We start from the raw sequence: 19,599 nt of genomic DNA, 5'->3' as shown, positions 1-19,599 counted from the left end.
TAGAATATATGTTGTTATAATTAATTACTATATGATATTTTTTTTAACATTCACTCTCTTGATTTTAGATCTACTTAAATATTATTTTTTTCGTGGTTAATATGACATTAAGAAAATTTAAAATAAGAACTTGGAATTAATTATTGAATTTTTTTTCAACCCTCGTGAAGTTATTTAAATTTGTATAATATGAATCTAAGCTTACCCAATCAAATAAAGAATTGATTCCATCAATAAAGACTTGGAAATAAAATGATTCAAAATTACGCACAAACCAACAAATGCACGATGACGGCTTTTCGGAGTTGGCGGCTTTTCGGCGGTGGCAGAGTGGTGGCAGCGGCGATCGTGTACCGGTGGAAGAGACGTGGTGAGATGTAGGTTTTCGGTGGTGACGACCGTCGTGGTGGCTCGTGATGGTGGGGGGGTGGGGGGAGTTGATGAAAACGTGAAGATTATCAGAGAATTGGGGAAATGCCCATTGAAATATCATTGGAATATCAAATCACAGTAGAAAAAGATTGAGCAATTAACCATGTTAAAAAAAGAAACTATTTTTTAAAGTAGAGTTTCAATTTTTTTTTAAATAAAGATGACACATGTCAATGTTCGACTGGGTTAGGGCACAGCCCTAATGCCAGCATCAAACGAACCCCGTCTTATAAAGTTGAATTGGAAGATGATCTCACATAATTTTTATGATAAAAATATTACCACATTTTTTGCCTCAATAATATCTAAAACTTCAATTTGAGACAATCTTGAATTCGAGTACTATGTAAAAATCATCCCTAAATATACAAATGCTTTTATGTATTTATCCTCAATCTTTTTTTTTTTAAAAACAAAATAATAGATTCAGTCTTTTGAAATAGTTAATTAGAATAATTTTTTTGAAACAATTAATTAGAATACTTAAAAAAATAGCAAATATAGGAAATCGTCTTGAACATTAAAATATTTTCTTAAAAATATCTATCTATGAATGAAATTCATAAGAAAAGGACAGGTACAAAAATAAATTCCATGCATCATTAACCAATGAGGACATGCCAACTGTTTCATCCACCTGGATGATCCAATCATTTCTTTTGGTCGTTCCCAAAACAGTGGAGTCAACCACATTTCAAAAGGCTAAATTAGTCTTTTCCCCTAATAAATCCGATACAAATAAAAGTCTTGTAATAAAAAAGCCTAGGCGTTTTCTACAAAACCTTCCTCGCATCGGCCTACACTGCCCCAGTCATCCGCGTTCGTTTGTGCGCAGTTCTCTCGAACTAATCGAGGATCTTGAATTCTGCCGTCCATGGCGGCGCCGGAGACTCCGCCAACGTCGTCCCTGCGCTACGCGTTCGGAAATGTGTTGTCGATCTTTATTCTGTTGCTCATCGGCGTTCTGGCTTTCTCGATCCGTCTATTTTCCGTACATTTCTCCCTCAACCTCCGCCTGCTTTCGGTCTTGTTAATAGTTATCAGTTCATGTATAATTGGTCGTTTGAATTTTCGAGTGGGAGTTTGCCTTGGTAATTGGCATCTCTGGAGTATCCTTCATTAGAGTGACGATGTGAGTTTTTTTCTAATTTGATTCTCATTTCTGTTTACAGGTGATTAAGTACGAGAGTGTAATTCATGAATTTGATCCGTATTTCAACTACAGAGTGACTCAGGTTTGTCCGTTCTCTGTTTATTTACGTTGTTCAAAACGCAGAGATTACATTCTGTGTATCTTCTGTTTATTAGATTGTAAAAGTTTTTGAATCATTCAATGATAAGAGTGATTTTTTTTATTCAAAGTTACATATTGTGAAGAACTGAGTCTACTGAATGCTGGAATTTGTGTCGCCGAATCTGACCAGTTTAAAATGATTTGTATCTGTACATTTGATGAGATGATAAGGTTGGCATGTTTAAGCATCTAAGTGCTAAATCAATTCCCACTTTTAAGAATATTGACCCTTTGGCCTTTGGTGCATCATATTTGCAAATACGGCATCTTCACCAATCAAATTTGATAATGGACTTGTCAAGAAGTAAGCAATTGCAAGTTCCGTGATTGAGTATAATAATTGCACTCTGCAATCTTTAAAGAACTGAATAGGTACGTGTATGCGATATTTATTAGGAGTTAGGACTGTATCTTTACAGATCTAATCTAATTTTATAAAGTTGTCGACTACAAGGCAATTGCAAGTTCAGTAATTGAGTATTGATGGTGCAATCCCAAATGAACTGAATACATAAATTTGATAGTGGGTGCTGAGCATTTAGAAAGGCAACTTTTATGAAAATTGGTGAATACAACTCAGAGAAAAATGCCCATTCTAAATTTATCGTTGGTTTCATATCTGACTTGTTCTAAGATGATATCAATCTTGTGCAATGTGTGTGGCATTAGTTTATGGAGGATGTAGATAATGTTGTGAAACACGGGATAAAACATTAGCGTTTTTGTCACTGTTAAATGTGTAAGGATTAGTCAACATCTTGGGTACCTGTGACACTGATATGTTAACAATGCATAAGTAGGAGAGTTTTTGAAAATCGGCCTCTTTAAAATGTTTGATCAACCTTTTCTTGACCCCTGTTACTTTTATTGTGCATAGAGTGAAATGTAGCAATCCCAAGCGACCAAGCCTATATATTGTGGTTATTTGTTACATTTAAAATTGTTTAACTTTATTTTTACTGGTTTACACTTGCTTGTTTGCTTGCATTTGAATATTGCTCCATCTGTGTGTTTCATTGTACTTGAATATTGGAAAGCTCCATCATAGAAGTTGACAAGTTCTGATTGCAGTATCTTACAAAAACTGGAGTATATGACTTTTGGAATTGGTTTGATGACCGGACATGGTAATTCCTGCTATATCATGGAAAATCCACTACAAAAATGATTGCTATTGCATTTTTGTTCTGTTTTTAGTGTATTATGATAATTGAGTTTATTATTTACTGTCTCAAAGGTATCCTCTAGGGCGGGTGATTGGAGGTACTGTCTACCCCGGTCTTACGTTGACTGCTGGTTCATTATGGAAGTATGTAGCACACACCATTTTTGTTTACCAGTAAACTAAACCAGACTTAATAATTAATTAGTATTTTGCTGTTTAAATGCTGACCAAGTTAGGAATCAATAATGCTCTCCTTTGTATTGTTTCAGCCATGATTGATGTGCCTTTGCTAATTTTTGGCAGGATATTGAACTCATTGAATATCCCATTGTCTGTGGAGACTGTCTGTGTGTTCACTGCGCCTATTTTTTCAGCTTTTGCTTCTTGGGCCGCATACCTTTTGACAAAGGTTCTGCTGATCATCCTTTGATATATTTTCATTTTATCACAAGCCTTGAAGAATTGACCCGTGCTTTATTTTATATGCAATGCTTTATCAATTATTGCACTTGACATAGGAAGTCAAAGGTGTTGGTGCTGGATTGACTGCTGCAGCTCTTTTGGCCATGGTAATTTTTCAATTTGTTTACCTCTTGTCATTTTGAATCCCGAGGCAGCATCTTGCATTTTATTTTCTGCAATCCTGAAGCACCATCTTGCAATTTTCTTTTCTGCCTTTTGTCTTCTTGTCACTCTTTATTGCCTTCAATAACAATGATGTTATGTGACTCTTTCCTTCGCATTTATAGTGAAAAGATTCATGGACTCATCCATAACAGATAACAACTAATCAGATATTCCATAATTTTTTTGATCGAAAATTTACATGTTTATTTTTCACTGGTTGATTTTTATTGCACACGGATGCTCTAATCTTGTGTGAACTTGTCCCTGTACATTGTTAAGGTTTTTATGGATTTTATTCCGCAGGTTCCATCATATATATCTCGGTCTGTGGCTGGAAGCTATGACAATGAAGCTGTAGCTATATTTGCCTTGATCTTCACTTTCTATCTCTATGTAAAGGTGACTACTCAATTTTATAATTGCTTCATCAAATTGACTGCTTCGTCAGTTATGTTTCGTGCTATTATACTTGAATCAACTGAACAATTTGACCTTATAAATAAACGTCCTCATATTAACTGAACTAGCCGAAATTTCAAACATTCGCCCCCTTTGATCCATTTATTTCTCATGGATTTCGTCAGTCTGGAACTGAACTATATCCATTCTTTAACCTTCTAATCCATCTACTGCAGACACTGAACACAGGATCTCTTTTTTATGCTACTATAAATGCAATGGCGTACTTTTACATGGTAAACTTGCCTACCGTTGGTCTACCATGCTCTTCTCATAGTAGCTAATACATTTGTTTTGTTCATGCTCGATGGAGTTCTTTACTCTTTTTCCTGTCTCAGGTTTGCTCTTGGGGTGGGTATACGTTTATTATAAATCTTATTCCAATGCATGTGCTTCTGTGCATTGTTACTGGCCGCTACTCTTCACGCCTCTACATTGCCTATGCTCCACTTGTGAGTATCTTCCCATAATGTTTGGCTTGAACTTGTAGTTTTTCTTCAGCTTGCCAATGTTTGTTGGTTGTAAGAATTAAGCAAGAATTTAAAATGATTGTAAGCTTGTTCACTGCTATCAGTTTTATACGTTTATTATAACTCTTTTTCCAATGCACATGCTTCTGTGCATTGTTACTGGCTGCTCTTTTTCACGCCTCTACATTGTATATGCCTCACTTGTGAGTGTCTTCCCGTAATGTTCGGCTTGAACTTGTAGTTTTGCTCGAGCTTGCTGATGTTTGTTGCTTGTTAGAATTAGACAAGAATTTAAAATGATTATAAGGTTGTTCACTGCTATCGATTTTATGCAATATGTCAAAGATATAAGTCTCAACATAAATATCAACCACAAAGCTGATCCTTACAGAGAGAAATTCTTCAATCTCTTCCATGGAACACTATTCCTGCCCTTTGTTTATATCATCATTAAAAAGGAAGATTATCTACTTCTTCCTTGTGTGGCTACTGACTACTTGCTAACGCCTCACTTGATCTTACTTTTCCGAGGTGTCTACTGAGATAAGCTTTAAACGTGATATTTGTACCAAAAAATAAGATGCAACATGGGAAATGTCTTTTGAGAGGTTAGAAGGTGCATGGATTTCGATGATTTGCAAAATGATATTTCTTTGGGCATATTGTTCCTATTCTGTCCCTTTTTGAATTATGTTGCTACAGTGTTGTCTGAATGTATATAAAAACTATCAAATGTTTGAGCTATGAATGATTTCCATGTAGCCATAACAAGTGAACCTTTCACTTGCAAGTGCATAAAAATAGTCCCTGTTCTCTCTTTGGAATTCGGAGGGAGTTAATATTAGACATCTTAATTGTACTGCTCTAGCCATTCTTGGTGGTATACTGTGTATATGATATTTCCGATTTCATTTAATTGTGTATTCCCAACGAACACAATATCATTGTGGCATAGAGTCATCAACTATCAGAAAAATAGAGATGATTTGCTGTTTTATATTGATTACTAGGGAACATGAACTGTAGTTGCTGACTAATTTCTCTCAGAAAACATTATAAGAGCTCATTAAGAGTTCCTGGGAACAAATTCTCAAATTTGTTTTCGCAATAGGTGGCATGAATTGGTGCTAAAAGTTTGTAGGGTGACTGCTGATCACATGTTCATAATTTACTGACCGATATCTTCCACCCCTTATCTAGGAGCTCAAACTTAAGTTTATATTTTTGTATTTCCTCAGTATCTGTTTTCAACTATCACAGTGGATAGTTACAGTGGATAAAGTTTTTTGTTACCCTTGAAATCTCTTATATTTCAGTGTACTTTGGCTGATCCAATACTGTCACATGATACCTCAATTTTACAAATGCAGGTCGTCTTAGGGACATTATTGGCATCTTTGGTACCCGTTGTAGGTTTTAATGCTGTAATGACATCAGAGCATTTTGCATCGTTTTTAGTAAGTTGACTACCATTTTATTTTTACCAAAGTAGATTACTAAGAGATGAATGATCACTGCAAAATGACTAGTAAGTCAGTATTTATATATTTTACTTCATTCGTGGTGGCTTCAGATTTAAGATGCAGCTGATATGTTTTCTTTCTTGGTTACATTTTTGTGGTAAATTAACCTCATTCTTAACATAATTATTAAATTATAAAATATACGAAGTGCATGTATGAAATATGCATAGGACTCGCAAGAAATTTTTGTAATCTGTAGGTAAATAGTCCACATGGTATATCTATTTGATATAGCTTGAAATTAATTTGTTTCTTGGGATTACGAGAAGATATTTTTGTAAATGTTCCAAGTTGAACCATCTTTATACATATTGAATGTACATGACGAAGTTGTGAGACAATAAGGGTACATATTTTTATAAATGGAACTCTTATTGTAAGAGTCAAAGTAAGATGATACCGTGGGAAAAATACTTAGATTCTCGTATATTCAAATGTGTTCCATGTGGATGTGGTCAATGTTGCTCTACTTCTCATTCTATTTGAATAATTATATGTATCTCTAGATGCTACCAGATTTCATGTTCTATTCTTTATTTTGTGATAACTTGTCTTTCTGATTATTATGTGCAGGTTTTTATAGTTATACATGTCGTAGCTCTTGTATATTACATCAAAGGAATTCTCACTCCCCAAATGTTCAAAGTAGCTGTTACTATAGTCGTATCCGTGGGCCTGTAAGTTTCTCATTTGCATGAATTAATTTATTGCATGGTCTTCTATGAAACTATGGCAAGGAAGAATGCAAAGTTGCACGTGGTTAACCACAGTTTTTGTAGTAAGTACTTGTCTTTGTAGCATGTCGTAGCTGGTCTTTTGAATCAATGTGATGTTTTCCTCATCTAATCTGATTTTAGTTTGTTTGATATAATAATAAGCCATTTTGATGGGCAGAATTGAGAAGAAAATGTTTACGATGGTCTTTATGTCTTATATTCAGGATTATCTGTGTTGCTGTTTTAGCTGTCCTAATAGCATTGGTAGCTTCCAGCCCTACAAAAGGTTGGAGTGGACGAAGTCTGAGCCTTCTGGATCCGTAAGTCTGACCTTCTTGATACCAAGTGCCTTTTCAGTTATGTGGAATCTTGTTATTATTACCTTGACATTGATTCTTCTCTTGTTCTGTGATTGTTTGTGTCATAACATTCTTATATGGGTTTCTCCACCTTTGTTTGGAACTGGGTTAGAACATATGCAAGCAAGTACATACCAATTATAGCCAGTGTTAGCGAGCATCAACCTCCTACGTGGCCGTCCTACTTTATGGACATCAACGTTTTGGCATTTTTGGTTCCTGCTGGCATTATTGTGAGTGATCAATATTTTAATGGTATCTGATTAAGCTTATATTTTTGCTCTGCTCTATTTGTTTATTGTTGCATCCATGTATTAACTCTAACCTTTCTATATTGCAATTCACAGGCATGCTTTTCGCCACTCTCTGACGCTAGCTCTTTCGCAGTTCTTTATATAGTTACATCAGTATATTTTTCTGGTGTCATGGTACAGACACTTGAAACTCTCTGACATCACACTTTTGTTTTTCCATTTTCTGAGTTTATGACTTTCTATTACTGATATGCTAGGTGCGATTAATGCTTGTGCTAGCTCCAGCAGCTTGTATAATTTCTGGAATTGCTCTTTCTGAAGCTTTTGATGTTCTCACTCGATCCATTAAATATCAGTTCCATGACAAAACTGAAAACCCCCAGCTCAGTGTAAGCAAGCTATGCAACCTATATCAAATCAATTAATTATTTACTTCCTACCAGGGGATTAAATGCTTATGATCTGCACAAGGCAGGGGATACTAGTAACAATTCAAAAACTGATGAAGTGAAGATGGAGAAAAGTGAAGATTCATTGAAGGAACGATCTTCAAGAAAGAACAAGAAGAAAGCAAAAGACACGGAGAAGGCTTCAGTCATATCCCGGATTGAACAGAGGCTTCTGGTTTTACCATTTGAAGTTTCTCTGATTGCTATTTTCCTACTTGTCTTGCTGGGTGCATTTTATGTGGTATGTTATCTACTTATCTTTGATTAATTTGTTGATCATGTTACATCAATCTTTAACATGAACGTTGAAGGACTAACATGTCTTGTACTTCCCGTTCTATGATTATCTTTCATGGCTTAGGGATTCTTTTTTCCAGATCTTCATTTGTTTACATAAGAATCAAAATTACTTTTTTATGATGCTTAAAGGTCTCAGTTATGGTTACAAAGAATTTGCCTCTGACTAATAGCCAAAAAATGTTGAAGTTTCAAATGGTAAGTTTTGAAAATTGTCATGATAGGTATAATACAATGATACAGTGTATAACTATTTGGAAACGATGAGTATATATTGTGATTTGACATTTAGATTGAAAATAAGTGATTTCGCTGAAGAACATTTTCAAATATAGATGGTTTTTAAATATGCTTAGGCCCTAACATTTTAACTAGGGTTTTTCTTCATTTTTGTGCAAAATGAATGGAATCTGTAATCTAGCGTAGTGTAAGCATGAACCCGGAGGTCTGGGATCAGAATCTCGAGATCCTATAATCTAGTGTTGCTCTGAGTAATATGATATTTGGGTTTTAATTGTTATACAATGAGATGCATTTAACATTGCGATAATTGAAGCGTGAAACCATTTCTTTGACTCTTATCTCAGTTCTAGTTTTCAAAATAAAATTATTCACCTTAGTTCAGCATTAACATTTCAAAAGTTTTATAATCATATTATCAAACAAAAACATTAAAAAGTTTGTGCTATGCTTAAGCTTATCAAAACCCAAAATTAATAACTTTATATTAATGCATCTTGGGTTGGTAAGATATTTATGTTACTCTTAGATGAAAAATCAAATGTGAAGCATTCAGGACTTGAAAAAATAAACATCTGTTGTAGAAGTTTTTCCTTTAATTTCCTCTATTTTGATATTTGTAAGCGTGCAACTTTTAGATCCTGGCAACCTTTACCAACCACACAGTTCCGTGTACTCTCACCATTGTCTTGACTAATTAAAGGAAATTCCTGTTTTAGGTCCATTCTGTTTGGGCTGCGGCTGAGGCATATTCGGCGCCCTCCATTGTGTTGACCTCTCACTCTCATGATGGCCTTCATGTGTTTGATGACTTTAGAGAGGCGTATGGTTGGTTGCGCCATAACACTGAGGTGGATGATAAAGTAAGTTGGCCTTTTTTCTGCATCCCACATTTAGTTGTAATGCTTTCTGTTCATTGAGGCCATAACTTGTATGCTTTTAATACTTATAGCGACTGTACTGCAGTGTTAATTGGTGCTGACTTTGCAGCTGAGCATTAATTTAAGTTTTGGCTTTATGCCATGATTTAGTTGTTCAATGTTTTGTATATTCCTGCATACTCAAGTTCAAAAATTAATGAATATGAGCTTGATAAAACCCTCTCTTTTCTGAAGGCCCAACTTCGACATACTAAATTAATTCCATTTGTTTCATCATGAGATCATAGAACAATCTTCAAATTGTCACTTTTGTAGAGTCCATATGTTCAGTTCTAGTTTCTGCTGTTTCCTGATGCTGTGGATTTATTCTAGGTTGCATCTTGGTGGGATTATGGTTATCAAACCACTGCTATGGCTAACCGTACTGTTATTGTTGACAACAATACCTGGAACAACACACATATTGCAACTGTTGGTACTGCCATGTCCTCTCCTGAAAAGGCGGCATGGGAAATTTTCAACTCACTGGATGTAAAATATGTTCTTGTCGTTTTTGGAGGTTAGTTTTCCTTTACTATTTTGTTTTGAACATTATTTGGCTGGAATTGTATTTTGATGACAGCACCTTTTCATTTTAGGCCTTGTTGGTTACCCAAGTGATGACATCAATAAGTTCTTGTGGATGGTTCGAATAGGAGGAGGTGTATTTCCTCACATAAAGGAACCTGATTATTTGGTAAGAATTTAAAAGTTAATGCTGGCATGCTATGCATATCAAATGGTGATTTCTGTTATTTATTACATAATTGATGGCGGTAGTGAAGAACTCAAATTGGAAATCTCCAGCCACCATCTAGAAGGGTAGGTGCAGCCATTGGAGAATTCTTCAATGGCTGCCACCGTCCACCGTCCACATGTGCAGAATATTCTCTATAAATAGAGGCTTTAGCTTGTTGTTTAAAGAATCCCATTCCCAGTTGAGGAATCCCAATCCCAAGTAGAGGAGAGCCTTTAGAGTGCTTGAGAGTTTTTTTTTTCCTTCTGTAAATTAAATCTATTAATTGAATAGATTGATTTTTCTCTCAAATTAGTTTGATCTTTGATGGTTTAATTCCCAACAAGTGGTATCAGAGCCTGGTTAGAGGAATTAGCCATGGAAGGAAAGCTCTCTGTGAAAAAAATACGATTTCGTGAAAGTGTCTGAAATCTTGTTTTGATTATACCACAACGTAGCTCTCGTTCCCACGAGTCTACCGGTATTTTCAGATCGAAAATCGGACATCAAACGAATTTTCTGTGATTTTTTCAAAAAATTTCACGAAGAAGATGATGAATAGTGCTCGCCACGTAAGCGCCACGTAAGCGTCCAGTCAGCTCCACGTCATCGTCCAGTCATCGCCACGCAAGCGTCCAATCATTGCCACGCAAGGGTCCAGTCATCGCCACGTCATTGCCACGTAAGCGTCCAGTCAGTGCCACGTCATCAGCACTATTCAATTTTCTGAAAATTGCATTTTGGTCCTTATATTTTCTGCTTGTTTCAAAATGGTTCTTTATCTTTCCTAAAGTACAGAATGGCCCCTGAACTTTTGGTAATGACTTAGAGACCCCTGAACTTTCAGAAAGTTATATAGTGATCCCAAAATTTTCAGCAATAGAATTTCTGACCCCGAAGTGCCTATTCCACCATTTTCGGCCGTTCCGGACACAACGGTGTACTCTGTTTTACGAGATTCAGCTCCTATTTTGATAAATAAATATTGAAGATGACCACAGAAGAGTCAACATCATATTCTGGAGCTATGATTATGCTCACGGCAACCAACTACACGCTGTGGAAACCTCGAATGGAAGATCTCCTCAGCTGTAAAGATTTGTACGATCCCGTAGAATTGAAAGGTGAAAATCCTGATCCAACCAAAGCGTCGGAGTGGAGGAAATTAAACCGGAAATCTATTGGTCAAATCCGACAATGGATTGATCATAGTGTCTTCCACCATGTTGCACAGGAGACAGACGCATATGCTCTCTGGAAGAAGCTGGAGGACATGTACCAGGCCAAGACCGCTCGGAATAAAGCCCTGTTGATGAGGCGGTTAGTCAATATGAAGTTCAAAAGTGGAACTTCTGTTGCCGAGCATACCAGTGAGTACCAGAGTCTGGTAAATCAATTATCGTCTGTAGAGATGCCGCTTGGAGATGAGATGCAGGCACTTCTACTTCTCAGTTCACTTCCTGATAGCTGGGAAACACTTGTAGTTTCTCTCAGCAACTCGGCTCCAGATGGCAAACTTACCATGTCCATGGTTAAGGATGCCCTGTTCAACGAGGAGGCCAGAAGAAAGGATATGGGCACAGACCAGACTCATGCCCTTGTCACAGAGCCCCGAGGAAGACAACAAGAGAAACAACAAAGGGGTAAAGGCAAATGGAGAGGCAGAAGCAAGAGCAGAGGCAGATCCACCGATGGCAGAAAACCTTCGTATAAATGTCATCACTGTGGAATAGAGGGTCATATGAAGAAAAATTGCTACAAATGGCTAGAGGAGCAAGGCCAGAGCAGTTCCCAATCGAAGAACAAGAGTGGAGAAACGCTAGTCATCATTCCTGGAGATGTAGCGTTCTGTTCGACCCATAATGAGACATGCCTTCACGTTTCAAAAGAAGACACAGAATGGGTGGTAGATACTGCAGCTTCCTACCACGTGACTCCGCCCAAGGAATACTTCATGACATACAAAGCTGGTGACTTTGGAGCAGTGAAGATGGGAAATTCCAGTTCCTCTGGGATTGTAGGAATTGGAGATATCCAAATAAAGACAAGTGTTGGAAGTATAATCACTTTGAAGGATGTCCGACATGTGCCAGATCTTCGGCTCAATCTTCTTTCTGGAATAGCCCTTGACAAACAGGGCTATGATAATCATTTCAGCAATGGCACATGGAAGATGTCAAAGGGTGCTTTGATAGTCGCTCGAGGACACATTTGTGGCACACTGTACAAGACTCACATGAAGATATGTACAGACACCCTCAACGTAGCTGAGAATGAGGGTTCTCAAAATTTGTGGCACCAGAGACTCGGCCATATGAGTGAGAAAGGGTTGTCTACCCTAATAAAGAAAGAGCTTATCATCGTTGACAAAGATGCTGCGCCAGATCCTTGCAATCATTGTCTATTTGGTAAGCAGCACAGAGTCTCATTCAGTTCCTATTCAACGAAAAGATCAGAGTTGCTCAGTCTGGTACACTCTGACGTTTGCGGTCCCCTGGAGGATGAATCACTAGGCGGAAATAAATATTTTCTGACGTTCATTGATGATGCTTCTCGAAAGGTGTGGGTCTATTTCCTGAAAACGAAGGACCAGGTATTCGAATACTTCAAAATGTTTCATGTCATGGTAGAACGTGAGACTGAGAAGAAATTGAAGTGTATCCGATCAGATAATGGAGGCGAATACACTTCCAAGGTGTTCGATGCATATTGCAAAACATACGGCATTCGACATGAGAAGACGGTCCCTCGCACCCCTCAATACAACGGTGTAGCCGAAAGAATGAACCGGACAATCATGGAACGTGTTCGGAGTATGCTCAGTATGGCTAAACTGTCAAAGTCATTCTGGGGAGAAGCAGTCAGAACCGCCTGTTACCTGATCAACAGATCACCATCAGTACCACTGAATTTTGAAGTTCCGGAGAAAATGTGGTCTGGAAAGGATCCATCATACTCACACTTAAGAGTATTTGGATGTTTGGCGTACGCACATATATCCAAGGAGCTCAGACAAAAGCTTGATGCAAGGACCACTCCATGCATTTTCATTGGCTATGGAGATGAAGAATTTGGATACAGCCTATGGGATCCAAAGGAGAAAAAGGTGATCAGAAGCAGGGACATTGTATTCCATGAAAGCCAGACAATAGAAGACATTGAAAAACCTACAATGTCTCAGAAGTCAAATGTTGGTGCTCTAAATTCAGATGCAGCACTAAACCCGTTCGATATAGTGACAGAATACATGCCAGAAGCAGAAGCTGAGGAAGAAGGGGGTGTTGAGCAGGGGGAGCCACAACCCACTCCACCAGATGTTCCAGGACCATCACAAGGCCCAGATGATGGTGAATCTTCTCATACTATTCCAGAAGTTCGTAGGTCTGAACGAGGATGGATTCCATCTAGAAGATATACGGAATCCGAGTACCTTCTGCTTACTGAAGATGGAGAACCAGAGAGTTTCCAAGAAGTTCTACGATCTCATAAGTGTGGTTCTTCTGCAGAGATTCCATCTCATCTTGCATTGCTGACAACCATGTTTCTTTGTCCTTATGAGATAGTGCTACAGAATACATGCCAGAAGCAGAAGCTGAGGAAGAAGGGGGTGTTGAGCAGGGGGAGCCACAACCCACTCCACCAGATGTTCCAGGACCATCACAAGGCCCAGATGATGGTGAATCTTCTCAGACTATTCCAGAAGTTCGTAGGTCTGAACGAGGATGGATTCCATCTAGAAGATATACGGAATCCGAGTACCTTCTGCTTACTGAAGATGGAGAACCAGAGAGTTTCCAAGAAGCACTATCTCATAAGGACAAAGAAACATGGTTGTCAGCAATGCAAGATGAGATGGAATCTCTGCAGAAGAACCACACTTATGAGATCGTAGAACTTCCAAAAGGGAAGAAGGCACTAAGAAACAAATGGGTGTTCAAGATGAAGAAAGATGGCAGCGGAAAAGTGGTGAAATACAAAGCACGATTGGTAGTCAAAGGATTCCAACAGAAGAAAGGAATTGACTTTGATGAGATATTTTCACCAGTAGTCAAGATGACGTCAATCCGAGTTATACTTGGCTTGGTAGCAAGTATGAACTTGGAGCTTGAACAGATGGACGTGAAGACAGTTTTTCTTCACGGAGATTTAAAAGAAGAAATCTATATGGAACAGCCAGAAGGTTTTGAGGTTTCAGGTGATAACCTCGTTTGCAAGCTTAAGAAAAGCTTGTACGGTCTAAAGCAGGCACCAAGGCAGTGGTACAAGAAGTTTGACTCATGCATGGCAAGACAAGGCTATAAGAAAACTGCTGCAGATGAGTACGTTTACATTCAGAAATTTTCAGACGGAAGTTTCGTTGCTCTTCTACTTTATGTAGACGATATTATGATCGTGGGAAAGGATGCAACGAAGATTAGTCAGTTGAAGAATGAACTCTCTAAGTTTTTTGAAATGAAGAACTTAGGACCAGCTCAACAGATTTTGCGAATGCAGATTGTTCGAGACAGAAACAACCAACGGTTATGGTTATCTCAGGAGAATTATATTGAACGTGTGCTTGAGAGGTTCAACATGAACAACGCCAAACCAGTCAGCATTCCACTTGCCAATCATTTCAAGATGAGCAAAAGTGCATGTCCTTTATCCAAGAAAGAGATCGGGGAAATGTCATCAATACCATATTCTTCAGCTGTTGGAAGTTTGATGTATGCAATGGTATGCACAAGGCCAGATATTGCTCATGCAGTGGGAAAGGTGAGTCGTTTTCTCTCCAACCCTGGGAAGCAGCATTGGGAGGCAGTAAAGTGGATTCTCAGGTATCTAAAGGGTACTACTAAATTATGTCTTTGTTACGGGGGAGCTGATCCAATATTGGAGGGCTATACAGATGCAGATATGGCCGGAGATATTGATAGTAGCAAATCTACTTCAGGATATATCTACATTTTCGCGGGGGGAGCTGTCTCATGACAGTCACGACTACAGAAGTGTGTTGCTTTATCCACAACAGAAGCAGAGTATATTGCTGTCGCTGAAGCTGGGAAAGAAATGTTGTGGCTAAAGCGATATCTTCAAGAACTTGGAATCAAGCAGAAAGAGTACAAGGTACATTGTGACAGTCAAAGTGCTCTCGACTTAAGCAAGAACTCCATGTATCATTCCCGTACAAAGCATATTGATATCCGATATCATTGGATACGTGAAGTTATGGATCGACAACTGTTGAGACTAGTTAAGATTCATACAAAGGAGAATCCAGCAGATATGTTGACAAAAGTGGTAATGCGAGAAAAGTTAGAGCTATGCAGAGACATGGCTGGAATGCTTGTTTTGAATATGGCTGGAGGGGGAGAATTTAAGAACTCAAATTGGAAATCTCCAGCCACCATCTAGAAGGGTAGGTGCAGCCATTGGAGAATTCTTCAATGGCTGCCACCGTCCACTGTCCACCGTCCACATGTGCAGAATATTCTCTATAAATAGAGGCTTTAGCTTGTTGTTTAAAGCATCCCATTCCCAGTTGAGGAATCTCAATCCCAAGTAGAGGAGAGCCTTTAGAGTGCTTGAGAGTTTTTTTTTCCCTTCTGTAAATTAAATCTATTAATTGAATAGATTGATTTTTCTCTCAAATTAGTTTGATCTTTGATGGTTTAATTCCCAACAGGTAGCATACAACATTATATTTAAAGTCTGGCACAACAATAAACTTACCAGGCAGTATCTAGCCTTTCGATGACAGTAATATGTTTGTTTTGTATTTTTTCTGTATCCCACGAGTGGATACATTTGCAAGATATTTGATAGTATATGAGTTCAATCTGTGCAAATTAGTGTTTGAAGATCCATTCAGGACCAGGCTATTCAATCTCCTCTTCCAAACCATCAACCAACCAGCATTTTGGCCGGATTAGTTGTCAACACTATTTAAATGAAAACTGTTATATTTCCGGAAAATCATTTGAGCTTTAATGATAAAAAAGAGAGAAAGAAATGGAGTAGAAGATGACATGTAACTGTCAAGTTTGGAACTTCGTTGCTTTAAAATAATATAGATGGACGAGTTGGGAAAAGAGCGAGAGAAATAGTATATATTACTTAGTTGTAAAGTAAGTAAATTTAAAGAACAGCCGGAAATGAGAGGAGCAGAAAAGCCAAATGGCAAAGATAGCAGCGAAAGATAGAGGGTGTGAGCAACCGATACAGGATTCTGATACCATTTAAAAACATGCTACTTTCTGCATTTCACTGATTGCTATTAGGTATAAGTGTATCTTTATAAATATTGATCTGATGTACAACAGCTGCAAAAGCTTAAGTCAAACGACGACTTTTGAACTTGGATGAGAAAATGGCAACCTTATTTATGAAAGCTAAAAACTCCAACCTGTAATCACGAAATCTCAGCAACTCTTTTTGTGGATCATTGAGTTTCAGCATAAATAAATGTGCTCAATCAGCTGGAATAGCCATGCATCAGCTGCTGCCTTTAGTTCATTAATGATATCTGACACTCTAAGTTACCTCTCCTGGTTGCATTATATTTGAATTCTGTTTAATCCATTCTATCATGTGTCTGACAGAGAGATGGTCAGTACCGGATAGACTCTGAAGCCACTCCAACCATGCTAAACTGTCTCATGTACAAACTTTCATATCACAGGTGCAGTTTTATTTGAAATTTATGTGAGTGTTTTTTTAATCTCCTTTACAACAAATTTATTGTCTACCTTATTTCATCTTGTAGGTTTGTGGAGACAGATGGTAAAGGCTATGATAGGGTGAGACATACTGAAATTGGAAAAAAATATTTCAAACTCACCCACTTTGAAGAGGTAACTCCGAGGATGTGAACTCTTTGTTGTATGTAATGTAACTTATCATTATGTTGGCTGCATGTTCCACTATATCTAGATCTTGCCATAGGGAAATTGCAGTCAAAGCATACATATATATTTTTAGGGTTCCAAGTTCTTGGATGAGGATGAGTAGTTAGAGATATGGAGGACTAGGTGCAGAGTGTCCTTTAATTACAACAAAATGATGGTGGGAGAATTCCAAAGTTCTAACTAGTGATTCAAAATTCAAGAATGACAAAATTGAGCGCTTTCGATTTTTGTCTGGTTTTGGATAGTTTGACGAGAAAAGCCTGCCATGGATATAGGTTAACATTTCAAACACCTGTTTCAATGTGGTTTTTGTTTGAAACGCCACATCGCTATATTTTTTCAACAAATGTATACAATCTCGAGATATCCTGGACTCAGTCACGGATTTTGAGAAAGTATACACCCTGCTACCGAACTTGTTCAAGTGAAATAGCTGGCCGGTTCACAACTTAATTTATTTTACCAATTGAACCCAACAAGGCACGATGTGATTGTTATTTGCTGGCTGAGCACAGCTTGGTGTTACACTGGATTCACAACTTATTTTATTTTACAAATTGAATCCAAGAAGGCAAGATGTGATTGTTATTTGCTGGCTGAGCACAGTTTGGTGCTACACTTGACCTCACATCAGCGACCTGCATTGTCTGCCAAGCGTCAATGCTCTGTTATTCAAATTATTTAGTAACCAAAATTATACTACCCCATCAAGCTGACATCACCAAGGAGCTTTTTCTACATAATACATTCCATTTCTTGAAAATATTCTCCGTGTATGATATGATCTAGGCTGTTGTTTCGTTTTACATACTTCATCAATGTTGTTATTTTGCTCTAGGTATTCACCACTCACCATTGGATGGTCCGGATATACAAATTAAAACCTCCAAGGAATAGAATTCGTGGGAAGACTAAGAAATCTAAAACGGTTAGCACAATCCATTAGTATTTTATCTCATTATTCATTTAAACTTTTATCCTGAATTCCATAATTTCCTTGTTTCTAACTGCAGCAGAAAGCTAGCTCAAAAAGAAGTGGTGCAAAGAAAAATCCCTGGCGTTAGCCTCACTTGGTATGCTATTTATCAGGATCCATCTGCACCATCTCACCATTTTACTTGAATGATACGCGATTTGACGAAAAGAAGCAATGAAAAACCAAGACATCGTCGTAGAGTTAGATACAGTTGATGGGAGAGTGGTTTAAGAATTTGGACTTGCTAACTACACGAGTTATGAATTCTTTAGCGCTCACCTTTTTGAAGTTGGATCTTTCATATAATCTTTCGTAGAGACACACAACCAATTTTAGTAGATGACATTTTTGAAACAATTCCTTCTCTATTACTTCCAAAGTGCTTGAATCCCCTCTTGTCCAGCTTATCCCTCTACATATGAATACTAATTCCATAGTAAGTATTAATATTTTTTGTTTACGTACATAATACAAAGAAAGTTCGAATAAGGTCTTCACATTATAGAATTTATATCGTTAATTACTAGGAAACATATCATAAAATAAAAAATAACAAAAAATATTAATATCTTATTGCACAATATTTTGATTTATGGGTGTGTCAGGCGTAAAGATGCACTAATTTATGTAAAAATGAAAAAAACAATCTAACTTCTAAAAATACAGCGATTAAAGATACTAAATTTGACTGTCCGTTATGATCTCCTAAACAAATATGACGTTATAAACAAGTAAAACTAGAGAAAAACCACTTGAAATTCAGAGATAAACTCGTAATATGATTTATATTTTCAATAAACTATAGAAATTTACAAAATGTTGACATAAAATGACATAAAACAAAAAACGTTGTAGAAATCTGAAAGAAAAAGACTGGAACTAATGAAATTTAGAATGAAAAATATGAAAAAGATTGACTAAGTCTATGAGAATTCTGCATGGAATTTGCTAGAATTTGTGCGAGAGATGATATGTTTTCTACTGCCTATGCTATCATTTTCTTCCAAACACCGGGCGTGGGTCATGACCCACGATCTTCTCCTGCTTCACTTATTTGCAACAATTGGGACCAAAATTGCATTAACGGAGCTGGACCGCTTTGGGAAGAAGAATCAAAGAAATCCACTCCACCATCAAATTTCAAATTCGAGAAAAAACATAAAGCTCACCTTCTGCCTGAAAAGAGTTTTCTCTAATTTTTCTGCTCAGGTTTCATCACAAGTCTCAATCTCTCCCAGAGTTCCAAGCATTCATCGTCCAAAGCCACAACAAGTTCTCCATTCAACCCTCATGTTAATCCACGTGCCATTTCCACTCTTCATTCACAATCGGTAGTGTCGTGTTACGCACTGCCCCCACAGAATCTGGACCATTGATTTTAAAGAATTTGGTGGACCCCGCATATGAATTGGTGGATCCCGCATATGTGTGGTTAAAACTAGACCTTTGATCTTCTCCTCATGAAATAGGGCGAAATATTCCCTCACAACCACTCTTGCTCTCTACTCCCTGCACTATAGCCACACCTCTTGCGTAAATCAAAATTTCATTTTACATTTAAAACACTCCTTAATAAAAATATAGATTTAAAAATATTAACGAAATGCTAATTTCCCACACGTCTCGTGACATTGCACATTATTTTATATAATCAAGCATGAATTACATGATAACTTATTTAGATATGTGCTTTCATGTCCATATTGAGCTAAGCATGCCGGATTACGTGTGCCATCCTTCCATTTTTAACAATTCTTGATTCTTAAAGTGAGTGAAGCTTGTTTGACACAAACTT

General features: G+C 37.4%; 1 protein-coding gene across 4 annotated transcripts; it reads left to right on the top strand.

The window, feature by feature from the left end:
• The first annotated feature begins 1,202 nt into the window (after window positions 1-1,202).
• LOC140805836 (dolichyl-diphosphooligosaccharide--protein glycosyltransferase subunit STT3A-like) lies at window positions 1,203-18,161 on the top strand. 4 transcript variants are annotated; one of them, XM_073162166.1, is made up of 23 exons: window positions 1,203-1,423; window positions 1,605-1,667; window positions 2,798-2,853; window positions 2,964-3,035; window positions 3,195-3,300; window positions 3,410-3,460; window positions 3,822-3,917; window positions 4,154-4,213; window positions 4,316-4,429; window positions 5,818-5,904; window positions 6,544-6,647; window positions 6,911-7,006; window positions 7,158-7,278; window positions 7,393-7,473; window positions 7,557-7,688; window positions 7,771-7,989; window positions 9,005-9,148; window positions 9,539-9,725; window positions 9,805-9,902; window positions 16,523-16,602; window positions 16,687-16,774; window positions 17,667-17,756; window positions 17,845-18,161. In XM_073162166.1, exons 1-23 carry the CDS (start codon window positions 1,307-1,309, stop codon window positions 17,890-17,892), a joined length of 2,310 nt encoding a protein of 769 aa, XP_073018267.1. In that variant the 5' UTR covers window positions 1,203-1,306; the 3' UTR covers window positions 17,893-18,161. The 4 variants fall into 4 exon arrangements, 3 of the variants coding, with proteins under 3 accessions (XP_073018267.1, XP_073018266.1, XP_073018268.1); XM_073162165.1 differs by having other exon boundaries at window positions 17,842-18,161; XM_073162167.1 differs by having other exon boundaries at window positions 1,396-1,523; window positions 17,842-18,161.
• The last annotated feature ends 1,438 nt before the right edge of the window (window positions 18,162-19,599 follow it).

This window comes from Primulina eburnea, chromosome 11 (genome assembly GCF_022965805.1).
Source record: "Primulina eburnea isolate SZY01 chromosome 11, ASM2296580v1, whole genome shotgun sequence".
Classification (NCBI taxonomy): Eukaryota; Viridiplantae; Streptophyta; class Magnoliopsida; order Lamiales; family Gesneriaceae; genus Primulina; species Primulina eburnea.
This window is presented reverse-complemented; position numbering and strand designations above follow the sequence as displayed.